At 40.7% G+C, this 19,445-nt stretch overlaps 1 protein-coding gene across 1 annotated transcript in view; it reads left to right on the top strand.

The window, feature by feature from the left end:
- Positions 1-16,424, top strand: part of B3GLCT (beta 3-glucosyltransferase) — a 1,048,073-nt gene extending 1,031,649 nt beyond the window's left edge. The window contains exon 15 of the mRNA XM_053708467.1: positions 14,844-16,424. Within this exon, the coding sequence (XP_053564442.1) occupies positions 14,844-15,008 (165 nt within the window). The 3' untranslated portion in view covers positions 15,009-16,424. The remainder of the gene's footprint in view (positions 1-14,843) is intronic.
- The last annotated feature ends 3,021 nt before the right edge of the window (positions 16,425-19,445 follow it).

Here is a 19,445-nt window from a genome sequence, read left to right as displayed (position 1 = left end):
TCAAACACTACTTGTCAAGTATCCCTGACAAATGTATCCATTGAGTGAGCCTGCACTTCAAGGACTCCAAAGCTGCATCTGCCATTTAAAAAAAAAAAAAAAAGAGCCCTAAGAGTGCAGTCCTTATTTTCATTAAACTCCAGGGCCGGTGCAAGGATTTTTGTCTACACAGGCGAAGGTGCATTTGGACGCCCCCCCACCAAAAAACCCAGACAATATCACCAACCTCTTGGAAACTCAGAAAATGCAAGGTCTTAGCAAAAGAAAGCCATGTATAAATGAAATGCTATACTGTTAAAGGGCCATTGTACTTATTATTTTTTTCTAATGTTTTCCAATCTCTTTTTATACCTAACAACATATATTCATTTAATATAAAAAAGTATAATGAAGACAGGGTGTGTACCGTGTGTAAACTGTCTGCCAGTGCCAGTTTATTTATGAAGCCAACTGCTGCCAAGAGATTTTTGAGTTAATAAATTAAGGACACGGTGGACACCACACTACTGCATCATGCATGCATGCATTGTTGGGGTCTCACAGACAGTCGGTGGTGAGTCAGTCACTGACTGACTGTGTAGTGTTAGGTTAGTTACTGTTTAAAATGTGATGAACTGTAGGACTGGTGGTCTGGGTTAGGTCAGGTGACTGTCTGTCTGTGTCAGGCTTGAGCTTCCAAGTTTCCAACCTCACCGTGACCTCACCTCAGTGACAGTTCCACTGACCACTCACTCTCAGACTCAGTCAGACTGACTAGTAGATCCCACGGGCTGCACCCCCCCCCACGGCCCCCCCCCCATGATCATCATCATGATCACACATCCATGCACATGACTTCACTAACTAACCCATCCAGATCCAGCATGACATGCATCCATCATGAATAAATGATTATGAATTTTTTTTCCTAATTCCTTCCAATTCCAAATGATCCATCATCCTCCAAATAATCCTAAATTCCTACTGTCCTGTTCTGGACTCTGTCCTGTGCTGCTGCTGCTGCACTCTGTCTTAGTCAGACTGACTGTTACTACTAGTAGTAGACTGGGCCTGCACCCCCCCCCCCCGTCCCCCACCATCATCATATGATATTTATTTTATACAATTTAATTAACTCTCTGTGACTCTGTCCTGTCCTGTGCTGCTGCTGCTGCTGCACTCTGTCTTAGTCAGACTGACTGTTACTACTAGTAGTAGACTGGGCCTGCACCCCCCCCGTCCCCCACCATCATCATATGATATTTATTTTATACAATTTAATTAACTCTCTGTGACTCTGTCCTGTCCAGTGCTGCTGCTGCTGCACTCTGTCTTAGTCAGACTGACTGTTACTACTAGTAGACTGGGCGGCTGGGCCTGGACCCCCGGTCCCCCACCATCATCATATGATATATTTATATATTTTACAATTTAATTAACTCTCTGACTGTGACTCTGTCCTGTCCTGTACTGCTGCCTGCTGCTGCACTCTGTCTTAGTCAGACTGACTGTTACCACTAGACTAGTAGACTGGGCCTGCACCCCCCACCCCCCGGCGGTCCCCCACCATCATCATATCTTATATTTATTTTTTTATACAATTTAATTAACATACATAATAACAACACAACATGTCATGATCACACTGTCTGTCTCACGACTCACACTACTAACCCCATCCAGACCATCCATCATCCCAGACCCCAGCAGGCTCAGCCAGCATGACATGATGCATCATCCATATCCATTATGATTGATTATTATTATTTTTTCATAATCCTCCACCGACCTAACCTAATTCCAAATGATCCAATCCTGAACTGAATGTAAGGCTTATATGCTTATGGACTGGCTTCTTATATAAATTATATAAATATAAATATCTCCATTCTCCTCCTAAATAGGCTAAATCCTCCTACCGTAACTTGAACGTCTTCTGTCACTGTGTTGAGTGTCGACTTGTCTCACTCTCACTCTCAAGTTGTTGTCCGCTCGGCGCTCCCAGTCCCTCTGCCTGCTGTGCTGGGCTGGTGAGGTGACTGGTCTTCTTCTCAGGTGATGTGAACTGCGCAGCACGAGCGGGCTCTCTCCTCACGTGGCTGACTCAGGCTGCCTGTGTCACGTTCCCTCTCTCACTCAGTCGAGTGACGTGATGTCACCAGGTGGTTGGACGGGCAGCCTGTCAGTCAGACTTCAGTCAGCCACTCAGAGAGGCTGTGTGTGCTGCGCCGCAACTTAGCAACTGGCGCCTGAACTTAGGCATAGGCAACTTCCTGTTATAACGATCGATCAGTGTCAGTGAATCTTGAAGATGAAGTTGTTCAAATTATTCACAACACATGTTATAATCATAATCATTCATGTTGCGGTCGGCAGGGGGGGGGGCTGGGGGGGGCGGAATGTGGGGTGGTAAAAAAAAAAAAAATACTTAAAATGTTTTATTTTTTTTTGAGCAGCAAATTAATCAGCAAATGCACTGCTGCTCTTGAGCACCCCCCTGCTAATGCGCCCTAAGGCGGTAGCCTAAGCTGCCTATTACAAAACGCCGGCCCTGTTAAACTCCAAAATAGGCCTCAGCTTTACTATACTTATTTGAGGGCTCTCACAGTACTGACAAGAATTCTTAGATAATTTCGCCATAGTGAGAGCTTTAGATTATCAGTCACTATGTTTTATTTTATATATTGTTCAATAGCATCTTTTGATATTTCACATTTTATAATCCTATCTATTTCCTACAAGGGGTGCTATCTGACTCATCTCATTATACCACCCAGCCAACCTCTATGGTTATATGCAGAAAGTATCCATCCTTGAGTTGGGTTGAGGTAGTGCTTGATAAATCCTACTACTAGCAAAGTATATTAATTAATTGTATAGAAAGTACCATAGATTAAAAAAAATGAGAGGTCTTAAAGTGACATTCTACTCCAGAATTTTTATTTTTTAAATTATAGATAATCCCTTTATTATACCCATTCCCTAGATTTGCATAACCAACACTGTTATATTAATACACTTTTTACCTTGTATCTAAGGCTCTGCAGACTGTCCCCTTATTTCAGTTCTTTTGACAGACTTGCATTTTAGGCAATCAGTGCTGACTCATAATTAACTCCATGGGCATGAGCACAATGTTATCTATAGGCCACACATAAACTAACACCCTCTAGCTGTGAAAAACTGTCAAATGCATTGAAATAAAAGTAGGCCTTCAAGGGCTTAGAAATTAGCATATGAGCCTACCTAGGTTTAGCTTTAGACTATGAATACTAAGGACAAAGCAAATTTGATGATAAAAGTGAATTGGAAAGTTGTTTAAAATTGCATGCCCTATCTGAATCTTGAAAGTTTAATTTTGACTAGACTTTCCCTTTAAAATACATATGCTTTTCTAGACCTTAAACCCCTTGTTTTCTGTTAGAAATAAAAAATAATAATAATCTTTAGTTTCTTTCTTAAGACTTGGTGAATCTACAGAATCATCAATTACTGTTGGGAATATCACTCCTGTTAAGTTGTTAAATATCACTTCCCTTCCCACAATCCGCAGTCATTCTCTTTGCCTTCAGTGCAAGGAGGAGGTGAAGTTTAGGTGCCTGTAAAAGAATTTCTTCTATCAAGATTTTGTTTTTTTGAAAGCCTGAGAGGTTTGCTCTGATCTTTCCTGACAATTGGGTATAGCTGTGCACCACATTAGTCTCTTCAGTAGGGCTGTGGTAGCTTTCAAGCAGTTAGGAACTTGTGAGGTGGGCCTCACTGCGCTTTCCTGACAAATTGCTGCCCTGCTATAGAAAGCCAGAGTAGGCTTACTCTGTCCTTTTCTTAATTCCACAGGTCTCTGTGAGGAGTGGCGTCCTCTCATACCAGGGTAGATGTCCTCCTATTGGACAGTGAAAAATGCAGGTAAGTGCCATTTTTGGTTTCTTCTGGGGAAGAACTTTGGCACTGAATGTGGGCTGCACACTTTCACTGTGAGGGGATTTTCTTCATAAATGGAAAGAGTCCACAGCTGCAGTCATTACTTTTGGGAATTAAGAACCTGTCCACCAGGAGGAGGCAATGACACCCCAGCCAAAGGCTTAAATACTCATCCCACTTCCCTCATCCCCCAGTCATTATTTGCCTTTTGTCCCAGGAGGTTGGCAGAGAAGTGTCAGAAGTTTTTCTTTTTAAAGTACTTTTGGTGCTGTCTCGGATGGTCCGGATGTTTGTTCGCGATTGTGCTCATGCCCGATTGCCCCGGGTCTCTCAGCCTTGGGAGGACATATGCAGCTCCCTGCGATAGTAACTTTTCCAGAGTGCTGTGTTTTTCGTTATAGGCAGGCTCGCCTTCCACTAGTGTCTTACTCAGACACGTTTTCGAGTTGCTGGGGGACCCTATCCTTTTTGGCTATGGGACTCAGTAGCTCTTTCTTCGAATGACACAACCTTGTTAGACATTGGGGGAAGGCGTAATCTCATCTAAGTCTTGTTATCGAGATCCTTCCCAGTTTGTTAAAGAACAGGTTTTCCATTAGGCTGGTCCTGCGGGCTTTCTGTTCATTTTTTGGGCATTAACCTTCGGGTTGCCTGTTGTTTTATTTTTATCCGGTAGGATGATTTTTGTTTTCCTTATAATAGTTCCTGTGGGAACTTTTTTCCAGGATCAATGCTTGTTGTTTTGCTTCTAAGGAAGTTGTTAGGAACACGTTAGTTCCATGTTTGCTGTTTATTTTCTTCCTGGCCCTGCTTGGATTCAGTTCTTCTGTCACGCGACTTTTTTAGAAATGTGGCGTCTATCGGCCTAGCTGGTCTGGTGGGGGCACTGATTTCTCATAATACTGTTTGTGTTATTTTGCTTCTAGTTAAGCATTTACCAGGACTCTTGGGTCCGAGTGGTTCTTGGGAGTATTTCTGTCTTTTATAGCCATCACTCGGGTGACTGGGTCAGCAAAATTGCTGCGTCACTCTCCGTTGTTCCCGCTTTTTGGGAGCTGGAGTATTTCTTCCACGTGGTGCGAAGAATAGAGGTCCTAGCGCTTTTTTGTCCGCCAGTTAGGGTGGTTTCTGCCTTTTGGAGGCTTTGAGATCTATCCTTCTAGGACTTGTTCCTTTAGGGGGTCTCTGTTTTTGCAACCTTTTTTGGACTATATCTGTTTCTCCTTGGGGATGGGTCTCCTTCGGGGATCTGGATTCTCTTTGGGAGTTGTTTTGTTCCTCCTAAGAACATCTGACAGTAGTCTTGCGACTTTGTTTCGGGGTTCTTCCTGGTTTTGGAAATGTTCTATTTTCTGTCTAGGTTCTAGAGGTCCTAATGACCTTTCTCATGTGGTTTAGAGATTGCTACTCAAGGGGCACCCGCAACCATGTGTTTCTGCCCTCTGGTTTCTCCCTGAGTGGAATCCTGCAGTTGTTCTGTGGGTAGCTTGTCCTCACTGTCCCCTTGTTTCTGGGGTTCCTTACTAGCTGGAAGGCTAGATCAGAATGCTATACTCTGAAGGTGCTCTACATTGTGGTAACCCGACGGGTTACAGTTTCGATCCACGTGAGGTGTGCTCAGCCTTCCTTCCTTTGGGTAGTTTTACAAAGTGGCGCTTGATTCCTGAAAAGGGATTAGCCGCACTGTTTAAGCACATTCGTGTTCATGTTGCTTGGTCGCCTGTTTACTCTGGCGTCTTTATACATCCTTGGGAGTCCTTTGCTACTTTTAAAGCATTGGTCCTCTGTGAGGGGGGAGCTCTTCCCTTTGGATTGGGACTTGCAGAGCTTCTTGCTCTTGTTATCCATCTTCGTCCGGATGTTCCCTAGGGGGTCTGTCGGATTCACAGATGAGGGATTCCTGTTCCTGGAATATCGTTTAGTTTAAACTTCTGTGGGACCCTGGTTGCTTATCCTGATTCTTTCGGTTGTCGAGGAGTTGTTCTTCTTCCTTTGGATCCCGTTGTGGGAAGTTAACGGATGTAAGATCCTAGGACTGGCCTGGGACTTCCAGTGTTCCAGGTTACTCAGACTTCGTCCTTGTTCGGGCTGTTTCTTTTTGGCAGCTTTTCTAAGAGCCGGGGTTCATGGGGCTTGTCTGGTGTGGTAGATCTGGTTCCCTGGGGTCAGCCGCCTCTTGTGGGTGTCAGTTCCTGCCTAACAGGGGGGACGGTTGCAGTTGGAGCGACATTGTATTCTCCCGGTTTCTTCCTTGAAATTCCTGTTCCTTGGGCAGGTGTCTCTCGATGCTCTCATTTCTGGGGGCTCTCTTTCTCTCCTTTCTTTGGAGGCGTAGTTGCTTTGTGTGGGAGCTCTCCGGTGTGTGGGAGGTTGAACCGGATGTTTGTCTTCGGTTCGGACATTGGTCGAATTCTTCAGTTGTCTTTCCTAACTGGGCTATTGGCCCTACGTTAAGACTTTAGTTGGTTGGCTCACGAGTTTTCTTTGGATCTCGTGCCTTCTTGGGTGTCTCTAGATTGAAGTAGCTGTGTCTACTCTTACGCCTTTTGAGGGTCGGTCTTGGGTTACCTTGTTCCCCTACTTCATATCTGCCGTTGCTTGGGTTGGTCCGGCTGGGGGTACGATCTGAGATCTGTTGTTCATACGCAGGTCTTTGGGGGCCAGTGGACTCTTTTTCTGAGTTCCGATGTTGAGGACTCGGTTTTTAGCTGTCCTTTTCGATGCTTCTGTATGATTTTTGGGAGATGTTTCCTCTCCTTGCTGTTGCCTAGTATTTCCCTGTGGTTCTTCCCGGGCTGGGCGTCATTTACTTTCGTTCTCAGGATCCTTTGGGGTTCCGGGGTATTGGTCTCTCTTCTTTGTTTACAGGAGATTGTTCCTTTAGAGGATATTTATACCTTTTGGGTATCCTGTTGGCTCCCCTTAGCCTCTTCATTTTGGGGATTTGTACTAGTACAAGGAGTGTGGGACTGCCTACGGGGCAACGGTCCTTTTGGAGGAGTGTTGGTTCATTGAATCTGCTTGAGATCTCTGGTTGGGCTTTCAAACTGTCTGTGAGTCTGTGTCCTTGGGGTCCTTTTTCACTCTAATTTTTCTGCCCGGCTCTGACGAAGCGGGGTTGGGATGGGTTGTGTTTTTCTGGCTTGGTGACCTCAGAATAGGCCGCCTATTGTACCCTCCCTTTTTGGCATTCAGTGTCCTCTATAGCTTGGGTATGGTTTTCCTAAAAGTAATGAATACAGCTGTGGACTCTTTCCATTTATGAAGAAAAACTTAAATTATGCTTACCTGATCATTTTATTTTCTTCAGATGGAAATAGTCCACAGCTCCCCACCTGTCTTTTATGTGGGGCTTCTTATTCTTTATTCTTCTGGCACCTTTTCACCCTGATATTTCTTCTACGGTTCCTTGTTCCTCGGCAGAATGACTGGGGGATGAGGGAAGTGGGAACTTTGGTTGGGGTGTCTTTGCCTCCTCCTGGTGGCCAGGTTCTTAATTCCCAAAAGTAATTAATGCAGCTGTGGACTCTTTCCATCTGAAGAAAAGAAAATTATCAGGTAAGCATAATTTAAGTTTTCCGTGGCGCAATTCTTCCAGATTCTTGTTTGATCCGCATGTGTCAGTGGTGCACAGTCCTAGAGGTTCGGAGCGGTTGCAATCTCCCTAATCAGTGTTGCAAGCAACTCCGCAGCACAGAGGGGGCAGGTAGGCGCCTCAGGTATAGCTGAGGTGTAGAGGGGGCCATAAGTCTTTGTGAATACAATTTTTGGAAATTTATTTTGAATCCTTTGTTCTACTATAAGAGTCTAGAGGAGCTTTTATCATTGGGAAGTACTGCCTTAAAGAGACAGCACCCAAATTTAAAATATTTAAAATTATTTTTTTTTAGTCTACTTGTGTTGTTTCTTGCAACATTTGATAACCAAGTGGGACCTCATTTGCCCTTTTGTTCCTCTTGTATTGAGAGAACTCTGATGTACAAAGAGACTTTTTTCTGAGTCACCATTCTCTCAGGATGAGGTTGGTCTAGTAATGTCACAACCTTCCTCTCAAACGTCCCAAACTTTATCTGCATCACAGGCAGTGCCCTGCGGTTCCTCTCAATCTCCAGGAGGAGTATATTTGCAGACAGAAATTGCTGCCCAGGTATCCTCGGCAGTATCTGAGGTGCTGGCTGCCATCCCCATGCTTCAGGGGAAACGCAAGAGGAAAATTAGAGTTACAGATTGTAAGGTTTCTGATCCAATCCAGGCTAACCAAGTTGCTCTTTCTCATAAGTCGGAAGAGGAGGATACTTCGGTAGCCACTGAGGGTGAAATCTCAGATTCAAATAGTATAATTCCTTCTTCTGATGCTGAAGTGGTTTCCTTCAGATTAAAGCTTGAAGACCTTCACGTTTTTTTTTAAAGGAGGTTTTGGCTACCTTGGACGACTCTGATACTCATGTCATTGTCAACCCTACAAAATCTAGCAAGTTAAATAGATACTTTGAGGTTTCCTCCCCTGGGGAGGTGTCTCCAGTGCTAGACCGTGCCATAGAAATTATCGCCTGGGAATGGGAGAGACCTGGAATTCCTTTTTCTCCCTCTCCTGTTTTTAGGAAGATGTTCCCGGTAGGCTGACTCCATTAAGAAGTCATGGCAAATGGTCCCCAAGGTGGAAGGGGCGATTTCTACACCGACCAAGAGAACTACTATTCCTATCGAGGATAGTTGCTCTTTCAAGGACCCTATGGATAAGAAGAGGCGAGAGGCCTTCTTAAAGAAAATGTGTATTCATTAGGGATTACAATGGCAACCAGCAGTGTGTATTGCTACAGTAACAAGTGTGGCAGCTTATTGGTTCAACGCCTTGTCTGAGTCCCTCCAAGCAAAGACTCATTTGGAGGACATACAGGATAGGATAAAGGCTCTTAAGTTAGCCTTAAGCTTGGGGCCAAAATTTCTGGTTTCACAATTTTGGCACGTATAGCATTATGGCTGAAATCTTGGTCAGTGGATGTTTCTTCTAAATCTAAGCATTTGGCGATTCCTTACAAGGATAAGACCTTGTTTGGGCCGGGTTTGGCAGAAATTATTTCCGATATCACGGTAGATAAAGGATCTTTTCTGCCTCAAAATAAGAAGAACAAATCGAAAAGGACGCCAGAGTAATTTTCGTTCCTTTCGTAACTTCAGAGGTTAGAGTTCCCCCTCCTCTACCAAGCGCGATCAGTCCAAGCCATCTTGGAAGCCCAATCAATCTTGGAACATGGGGAAGCAATCTAAAAAACCTGCAGCTGAATCTAAGTCAGCATGAAGGGTCGGCCCCGATCCGGGATCGGATCAAGTGAGGGGCAGACTCTCAGTTTTCTCAAGCTTGGGAACGAGATGTCCCGGACACGTGGTCCGTGGACATAGTATCCCAGGGTTACAGGTTAGAATTAAAGACCTTTCCTCCCAGCGGCAGATTCCACCTCTCCAGATTATCTGTAGACCAGATAAAAAGAGAGGCGTTCTTGAAATGTGTACAGGATCTTTCCCTCCTGGGAGTGATTGTTCCAGTCCCAATACAGGAACAGGGTCTCAGATTCTTCTCCAACCTGTTTGTGGTGCACAAAAAAATAGGAAACATTGAGGCCCATTCTAGATCTAAAGTTCCTCAACAAATTTCTCAGAGTACCATCCTTCAAGATGGAGACTATCCACTCCATTCTTCCTCTGGTTCAAGAGGGTCAATTCATAACGACCATAGACCTGAATGATGCATACCTACATGTCCCTATTCACAAGGATCATCACAAATTTCTGAGATTTGCCTATCTGGACAAACACTTCCAATTCTACAGCTCCCAGAATTTTCTCAAAGGTCCTGGGAGCTCTGTTGGCAGTAAATCCGGTCCAGGGGAATTGCAGGGGAACCTTATCTGGACGACATTCTAGTTCAGGCGCCATCTTTTCATCTAGCAAAATCTCACACAGAGATCTTGTTGTCTTTTCTTCGTGCCCACGGATGTCTTTTCTTCGTGCCCACGGATGGAAGGTGAATTTGGAAAAAAGTTCCCTTATTCCGGCTGCAAGGGTGGTCTTCTTAGGAACCATTATAGACTCCCTATCAATGAAAATATTTCTGACGAAGGTCAGAAGAGACAAGATTCTTTCCTTTTGCCTAGCACTACAATTGGCCGTACAGCCATCAGTGGCCCAATGTATAGAGGTAATTGGTCTGATGGTAGCTTCCATGGACATAGTCCCCTTTGCTAAATTCCATTTGAGAATGCTTCAGTTATGTATGCTCAGTCAATGGAACAGGGATTATGCAGACCTGTCTCAGAAAATAGTTCTGGATCAATCAACAAGAGACTCTCTACCATGGTGGCTGTCTCAGGAACATCTGGCCTAGGGGAAATGCTTTCGGAGACCCTCATGAGTTATTGTGACCACAGGCGCCAGCCTAAAGGGCTGGGGAGCAGTCTGGGACTCGTTGAAGGCGCAGGACTTTTGGTCACAGGAGGAATCTGCTCTCCCCATAAACATTTTGGAGCTGAAAGCGATCTTCAGTGCCTTGATGGCTTGGCCTCAACTGGCTTTAGCCCAGTTTATCAGGTTCTAGTCGGACAACGTAACCTCAGTAGCTTACATCAACCACTAGGGGGGAACTCAGAGTTCCTTAGCCATGAAGGAGGTGGCGCAAATTGCTGCTTGTCTGCCATCTACATCCCAGGGGTGGACAATTGGGAAGTGGATTTCCTGAGCAGACAGACTTTTCATCCCGGGGTGTGGAAACTTCATCCAGAAGTGTTCTCCAAGTTAACAACCAAATGGGGGTTACCGGAATTGGATCTGATGACGACTCGTCAGAACACCAAGCTTCCAAATTACGGTTCGAGGTAGAGAGATCCTCAGGCCTTTCTGATAGATGCTCTGACAGTTCCTTGGAACTTCAGGTTGGCATATCTGTTTCCTCCGTTTGCTCTCCTTCCACGAGTCATTGCTCGGATCAAGCAGGAGAGAGCGTCAGTGATTCTAATAGCTCCGTAGTGGCCTTGCAGGATCTGGTATGCAGATCTAGTGGAAATGTCATCTCTACCTCCTTGGAGACTACCTCTGAGGAAGGACCTTTTAATTCAGGGGCAGTTCCTTCATCCAAATCTCATTTTTCTGAAGCTGACTGCTTGGAGATTGAATGCTTGATTTTAGCTAAATGTGGGTTTTCTGAGCTGGTCATTGAGACCATGATTCAGGCTTATAAACCTGTCACTAGAAAGATTTACCACAAGATATGGCATAAATATCTTTATTGGTGTGAGTCTAAGGGATACTCTTGGAGTAGTCAGGATCCCTAGAATTTTTTCCTTTCTCCAGGAAGGTCTGGAGAAGGGTTTGTCTGTCAGTACCCTGAAGGGTCAGATTTTTGCGCTTTCTATTTTGTTACACAAGCGTCTGGCGGATGTGCCAGATGTACAATCATTTTGTCAGGCCTTGGTCAGAATCAGGCCTGTGTTTAAATCTGTTGCTCCACCTTGGAGTCTTAACCTTGTTCTTAGAGTTTTGCAACAGGCTCCATTTGAGCCAATGCATTCCATAGATTTTAAGTTGTTATCTTGGAAGGTTTTGTTTCTTACTGCTATTTCTTCTGCGCAGAGAGTTTCGGAACTCTCTGCTTTGCAGTGCGATTCTCCTTATCTCATGTTTCATGCAGATAAGGTAGTTCTTCGTACCAAGTTTGGTTTTCTTCCTAAGGTTGTTTCGGATAGAAACATTAATCAGGAAATTGTTGTTCCTTCTGTCTGTCCTAATCCTTCTTCTCATAAGGAACATTTGTTGCACAACCTTGATGTTGTGCGTGCTCTTAAGTTTTATTTGCAGGCGACTAAAAATTTTCGACAGTCTCTGGGAAACGCAAGGGTCAGAAAGCTACTGCCACTTCTCTTTCTATTTGGTTGAGAAGTATTATTCGTTTGGCATATGAGACTGCTGGACAGCAGCCTCCTGAGAGAATCACAGCTAATTCTACTAGGGCTGTTTCTTCTTCTTGGGCCTTCAAAACCGAGTTTTATAAGTTTGATACTTCTGCCTTGGTTTTGCAAGCGGTGGTGCCTTCTGTTTAGGTTACCTGTCTTGCCCCTCCCTAATCATCGGTGTCCTCTAGCTTGGGTATTGATTGCCAACAGTAATTGATGATTCCGTGGACTCACCGTGTCTTAAGAAAGAAAACAAAATTTATGCTTACCTGATAAATGTATTTGTTTCTAGACACTGTGAGTCCACCGCCACACCCTTGATTTCACCCTTAAGTTTTTATCTAAACCTCAGGCACCTCTGCACCTTGTGTGGTTTCCTTTCTTTCCTTGTCCTTGGGATTGTGGGAAGGGAATTGATACTTAACAGCTCCTGCTGGCCAGGAGTGATATTCCCAACAGTAATTGATGATGCAGTGGACTCACTGTGTCTATAAATAAATAAATTTATCAGGTAAGCATAAATGTTGTTTTTTTAATGGCATACAGTGTGGTAGATATATATGCTAGTGAACCAAAAGTGTTTGTTACTTGCCACAAGCGTGATAATGATATAACTTTAATGTATTTAGGGCTAGATTACAAGTGGATTACTTATTTATTTTACACCCGTAAACTGGCAAATTTGCCTGTAACATCTTTAATTTTTCAAAAAATAACCACACAAAGCAGTTTTTAGGGATTAAACTGAGCAGCTGTGGGGTGTTAGAAAAAAACGGCACTGAAAAGTGCCTTTACCTTGCGGTCTATGGTGACTGTGTTATTACTCAAAATATACATGTATATGTAGTACCGTGTATGACTGCATCAGAAGGAGGCTCCCATTGGGGCCTATGGAAGCACGATTGTGCTTTATTGTAATATCAGCGCACAGTTGCATGTGCTAGTATTACTGAGTGGAGCACAAATATCGTGCTAGCAGAAGCGAAATTTTGTGTTGCACTCGTAATCTAGGCCTAAATAATTTTCTTAATTATAACATTGAATGTGTTTTACTGGACAGTTTTGTATTGAGCTAAAATACCTAGACTCTGAAGATATCCAATACATGATCTCTAATGTGAGCCCCATTATGGAAAATGTTCTTTATGGTTTTGAATAATATGTATTATATGTTTAACCTGTTCCCGCCCTTAGAATGTTCTATGCCGTCCGAACTACACTGGGCTTGAGTGCCCTTAGGACGGCATAGAACGTCCTAGCCGTTTGGCTGTGCTGAATCTATAGGCGCTTCCTGAATGGGATCGGGGGCTGGAGGGGGTGCCTAGCGTCATAGACACTGTTCCCTGACACAAACCCATCGTTGAAATCACATGATCATGTGATTTCAATTTATACTTATTTGTTGACATCGGAACTTTGTTCCGATGTAGAGAAATAAGTCCGGATGAGAAGGGGTTAAGTATTATTAATATAGTTCTAAACCTTTGTTTTGTTGCTATTAATGCAGCTCATAAATTTATTTTAATACTTCCTTTTATTTTATAAACTTGCAATTGTTTTAAGTAGTAGAAGATTAAAAGTCTGGCATTACGAGTAAGTATCTTGTATTATTAGTACGATTTATTTATAAAGCATGATGTTCCCCAGCAGAATACAATGATACGTTAAATACATAATGAGAATATAAACAAACAAAAAATAACTACTTAGTAAGAAGGAAAAAAGAGTTCTGTTCCTGCGGGAACTTATTCTTCCTTAAAGGGACAGTTAACTCAAAACATTTTATTATTTAGAAAGATTGATAATCCCTTTATTATCCATTCCCCAGTTTTGCACAGAAAACATTGTTATATTAATATTATTATCTATTGACTTGCATTTAAGCCATTTAGTGCTGTGTTGTGCACAACCCACTGGCCTGAGCACAATGTTATCTATTTGGCTCACATGAACTAGCAGTCCCCTATTGTGAAAATCTAGTAAAAAAAAAGTGATAAGAAGCTGTCTTTAGTGGCTTAAAACAGGCATGAATGTAGAGGTTTAAATGTTATGAAATGTATTAATATAACAATGTTGGTTGTGCAAAGCTGGGGAATGGGTAGTAAAGGCGTTATCTATCTTTTTAAACAATAACAATTTTTGTGTTGACTGTTCCTTTAAGGTAAGTTTAGAAGCAGCAATGTATTGTAGCTGGGCATGCACGGGTGTGATTGTGGAAGAGTAGATGGTTAAGATATTTAGGGCCAGATTACGAGTTGAGCCAAAATATCTCTTACGCTAAATCGATATTTGCGCTCAACTGAGTAATACCAGTGTACGCTCCAATGGGAGCCTCGTTCTGATGTCGTTATACACAGCATAGAACCTAAGCGCAGTGAAGGGGGTAAGTAGCGCAGCAATGGGCAGCAATTTTAAATATATATGTATATGAATAAATACATATACATTTATGTGTTAATATGTGTATATACACATATTAACAGTTAAATATATATGTTTAGAAGCATATACATATATATATTTACAGCCCCTTATAATTGCCTTATGCAGTTACTTTATTAAAACAATAAAAATGTATTTTTAATTGAATTTATTATTTAATAAAGATGAATACCCTATATTTTGGGGGCAGATCTGATCTCTGGTTCATTTTCTGAGCACTAATTCCTACCGCGAGCTCCACTTGTAATGACTGGTTATTTTGCTTGCAGGTGCACGATAAATTAGCGCTCTACTTGTAATCTAGCCTTTTCTCTAGCTAAGTCAATAGTAAAGGAACTTACTAAGCAAATAAAGTGTTGATCTGGATGAGCTAGTAGAGAGGCATACAGGGCCGGATTGGGCAGCCGGGATACCGGGAAAAATCCTGGTGGGCCGGCAGCTGAGTCAGGGATTATCTATCTTTTTAAACAATAACAATTTTAAAATAGACTGTCCCTTTAAGCAACGGGACAATATAATTTTGAATAAATGTTGTTTTGCTTTTTTCTTTTAATCTAGGCACGGCCAGATGATTATCCAAAAGATTACCTTTCTCACCAAGTGCCAATATCATTTCACAAGCACTGGAATATTGATCCAGTTAAAGTCTATCATACATGGCTGGCTCAGGATGAAGACGAAGAAGGGCTTAATAAAGAAAAGCGACTAAAGGAAGATTTATGAGTATAACTTACACAACCTCAAAGATTTATTATAGGGGACATACTGCGGAACCTGTGGTTTACAATGTACAGTAGTTTAATTTGTAATTTTTGTATTGTGTAGACTAGAGATGTTATTTGCTGCAATAGAAATATGAATGTATATAATTTATCACTGTAGGTCAAATTAAAGCTAGATTTCTATTCTATCTCCTACATATTTTTCTTATATTTTCACTACAGTTAAATGAATGCCTCTCTTCTCCTAAATATAGGATATATTTTTTATTAGTTGTGTCTTAAAGTGTTAAGCATTTCCTCGATCTGTGCATAATGTTACTATGAGCTACAGTAAGATCCATATTTCTTGCACGTCATCTAAAATAGTTTATAGAGGAGATGTTTGAGCATAACACCCCTACTGTTTTCTGCCTCTCAACATTAAAGGGAGACTAAAAACAAAAATACATTTCTTGATGCAAGCAAAGCATACAACTAAAAAAAGGCAGCTTTCCAATATACTTGAGCTATTAAATTTGCTTTTTTTCTCTTGGTATCCTTTGTTGAAAGTAAACCTTGATAGGCTCATACATGACTTTAACACTCTAGGGCAGCAGTGTTGGCTGCCCCCCTGCACTCACCTCTGCATCCATGGTGGTCTAGTGATCTGGCATCTCCAGTGCAATCCAAGTCCCTGAAATCCAGAATTGCCATGCAGACATACAGATCTTAAAGAGACAGGGAACCCTATTTTTTCATGATTCAGATAGAGCATACAATGTTAAAAAACGTTTTAATTTAATTCTAGGCATATATGTGCAACCACCAAACAGCAGCTAGCTCCCTTTAGTGCTTTGACTCTCCTGAGCCTAACGATGTATACTTTTCAACAAAGGATACCAAGAAAATGAAGCAATTTAGATAACAGAAGTCATTTGGAAAGTTGCCAAGAAGTGCATGCTCTATCTGAATCATGAAGTTTAATTTTGACTTTAGTGTCCCTTTAAATTCCGTTAAACCCTAGTTACTCTCAAGACCCACTATTTGAAGGGCATTTGCCTGCTCTGTCAAACAGTGTTTGTAAGAAGGTTTTACAGTTTAAGCACAATTTTATAAAAAATAAAAATAAACACTTTTAAACTTGCATTACACTTATACCACTTATAACAGGCTGTCAAAAAGGCCAATATGTCTTGTTTTAAAGCCCAGAAGCCTCTCTTTAAAATACAGCTCTTATATACATTTTTATAACCAGGTGATCACCTAGCATGAATAAGTATACATGTATTTGAATTGAGGTTCATGGGAGCCCCTATGTGCAGGTCATAACTATACCCAATTTATATGAGTGTAACCCCTTTTTTTTGGGGGGGGGAACACATACTTTGTTTAACCTTGTTTATTAAACTTGGAAAATAAATTCACACTTTTTGTTGTAGATTTCTCACATCATTATATAGAAATAAAGTAATAGTGTCATTTGAATCTGCTGGTTCTCCCAAAAAAAGAAAGAAAGAAGAAAAGTCTATAATATGTGCGAGTTTCTTAACACATGGGTGAAAATGACTCAGCAGTTAAAGGGTTAAGGAAAACAAGTGCATACAAGACCAGAATAGCTCCTTTCCTTGGCTGTCCTCTCTCTAACATAAACTTATGTGAGTAATTCACTGTAACAGCATTTGGAGACCATTGAAAAGCACAAGAGGCAGTGGTGAATCTGGCACTTGTAGAAGGAGCTAAATAAGCTAAAAAGGTCTGATCTCTAGCACATAAAAACACAATTTAATGAATAAGTCTATACAATAAAATAATCAATTAAAAATGGCAGCAGCCTGAGGATAACATTAGCCTAAATTTAACATGGATCCATGATACATTAAAATATGCAAAGGATGGTGACCACAGAAAAAACAGTTGATGGTAAAAGCAATCCTATGATATCCTATAGAAGCTTGCTAGGATATCCCTTAAAAAGCTCAAAGTAAATGTGATACAATAAAATAAGTTAATAACATAATGAATAGAATATGGTATAGTGGTGCAGAGCATAGTGTTAAAATAAAATAATAAAATAATGAATAGAATATGGTATAGTGGTACAGAGCACAGTGTTAAAATAAAATAATGAATAGAATATGGTATGGTGGTGCAGAGCACAGTGTTAAAATAAAATAAGATAATAAAATAATGAATAGAATATGGTATAGTGGTGCAGAGCACAGTGTTAAAATGCAAACATCAGTGTCCAAAATGAAAAACAGTGTCCAAAATTACACTGTTTTGATTTATTGGATTGCTAACACAGTTTTATTGGATACCATTTTTGTTCATGTTTTTGGTTTATTGAAACCACTTTTTTTTACTCTCTTTTGCTATTTTGACACATTTGGATTTATTGGATTGCTAACACAGTTTTATTGGATACCATTTGCCAGTTTTTTGAACACATACACTTGTTTGGATAGATCTTACCTAACTAATTTTTTTTGGACACTGTTTTTCATTTTGGACACTGATGTTTGCATTTTAACACTGTGATCTGCACCACTATACCATATTGTATTCATTATTTTATTATCTTATTTTATTGTATCGCATTTTTAAGGGATATCCTAGCAAGCTTCTATAGGATATCATAGGATTGCTTTTACCATCGACTGTTTTTTCAGCTGTCACCTTCCTTTGTTTTATTGCATATTTAAATGTATCATGGTTCCATGTTAAATTTAGGCTAATGTTATCCTCAGGCTGCCATTTTTAATTGATTATTTTAGTGTATAGACGTATTCATTAAATTGTGTTTTTATGTGCTAGAGATCAGACCTTTTTAGCTTATTTAGCCTATTCAGCTTATAGCACTCCCTTCCTTTCCTTGTTTTTTGATTGCTACCCACAGTCCGCTAGGAGACTGTTTTGGAAGTGAGCTTTAGGCATAATTTTAGCGCTTGGTTTACTATATTATTTTTCTACTTGTAGAAGGAGCAATGCTCATTCTCTTGGTATAGGTTGTTTAAAAGCAGGAACGTATGCTTAGGAGCCGGCCCATTTCTGGAACACTATATGGCAGCAGTTTTGCAAGAATGCTAGATTAGGAGGGGAGCGCTATTTATTGCTCCTGCTAACACGCTAACTGCATTCAACTTCAACGTCTTTTTGTGCACATCAGATACAGCGTGTATTGTATGTTGAAAAATACAGCTCAAAAAGCGGAAGTTACAATATCACAACCACATTAACGTATTACCCCCTAGACTTTAATAGAGTAGAAAAAAGGGGGGGGAGAACCTAACACCCAACAAGCCGCGCAAACCTGATCACATTTTCTCAAGTACACTAACCCGACATGAAATATTAATATTTCACATTCCAATGTTCTACACATAGCAGAATATGTTCTATTTATTCATAAATACACACATATATATATATATATATATATATATATATATATATATTACGTTTTATTGGTAAAATATATATCTATACCTATATATATATATATATATATATATATATACACAGTATATATATATGTATATAATTATATATAGGTATAAATATATACATATATATGTAGAAATATCTATTTAAAAATACATAGAACATGTTCCCCTATGTGAAGAACATTGGAATGTGAAATATTTACACTAAAACTATTGCATAAATATGATTTACATGTTTTCAGCTACTTAATTGCCAAGGGCTCCAATGTACACACACACATATATATGTGTGTTTGTACATATGTATTTATGTGTTTATATGTGTATATATGTCTGTAACTACATATATACACATAAAACATATTTACACATATAAAGATATATATATACATATATATATATATATATATATATATTTAGTCATTCAGGTTTTTTTTCTTTCTAACACCTGAGACCTCATATATTTGAGCCCTTTTAACTTTTTAAAAATAATTTTATTAGATGGTGTTGTTATGAGTGTAACTGTAGTTTTTAATGTATTTTTGATGTATTTTGTGCATCTTTTTATTCAAGTGTAACAGTTGACCAGAGCTCTGAAGTTATGATTTCTCAACGCGCGTTAAATTCAATTGCGCTCCAGTGAAGCATTTACTTTCAAATGTAATACATGCTCTACTTCTGATGCGTGCAAACAGCTGCGAAAAAAACTGATATCGCTTGCGGGTAACTGTTAGCCAGCCACTCGTAATCTGGCCCTAATTTGGGGTTTCGTAGCTCTATATGTATCAAAATACATTTTCTTTCCTAAAATATGATGAGTCCACGACTTGAGTAATTACTGTTGGGAATATCTCTCCTGGCCAGCAGGGGGAGGCAAAGAGCACCACAGTTAAACTGCTAAGTATCACTCCCTTACCTACAACCCCCAGTCATTCTCTTTGCCTTCGGTGCATGGAAAAGGTGAATTTCTCTTGTTAAGTGTGTTCAGTCCACGGGTCATCCATTACTTATGGGAT

The sequence above is a fragment of the Bombina bombina genome, chromosome 3, assembly GCF_027579735.1.
Source record: "Bombina bombina isolate aBomBom1 chromosome 3, aBomBom1.pri, whole genome shotgun sequence".
Taxonomy (NCBI): domain Eukaryota; kingdom Metazoa; phylum Chordata; class Amphibia; order Anura; family Bombinatoridae; genus Bombina; species Bombina bombina.
This window is presented reverse-complemented; position numbering and strand designations above follow the sequence as displayed.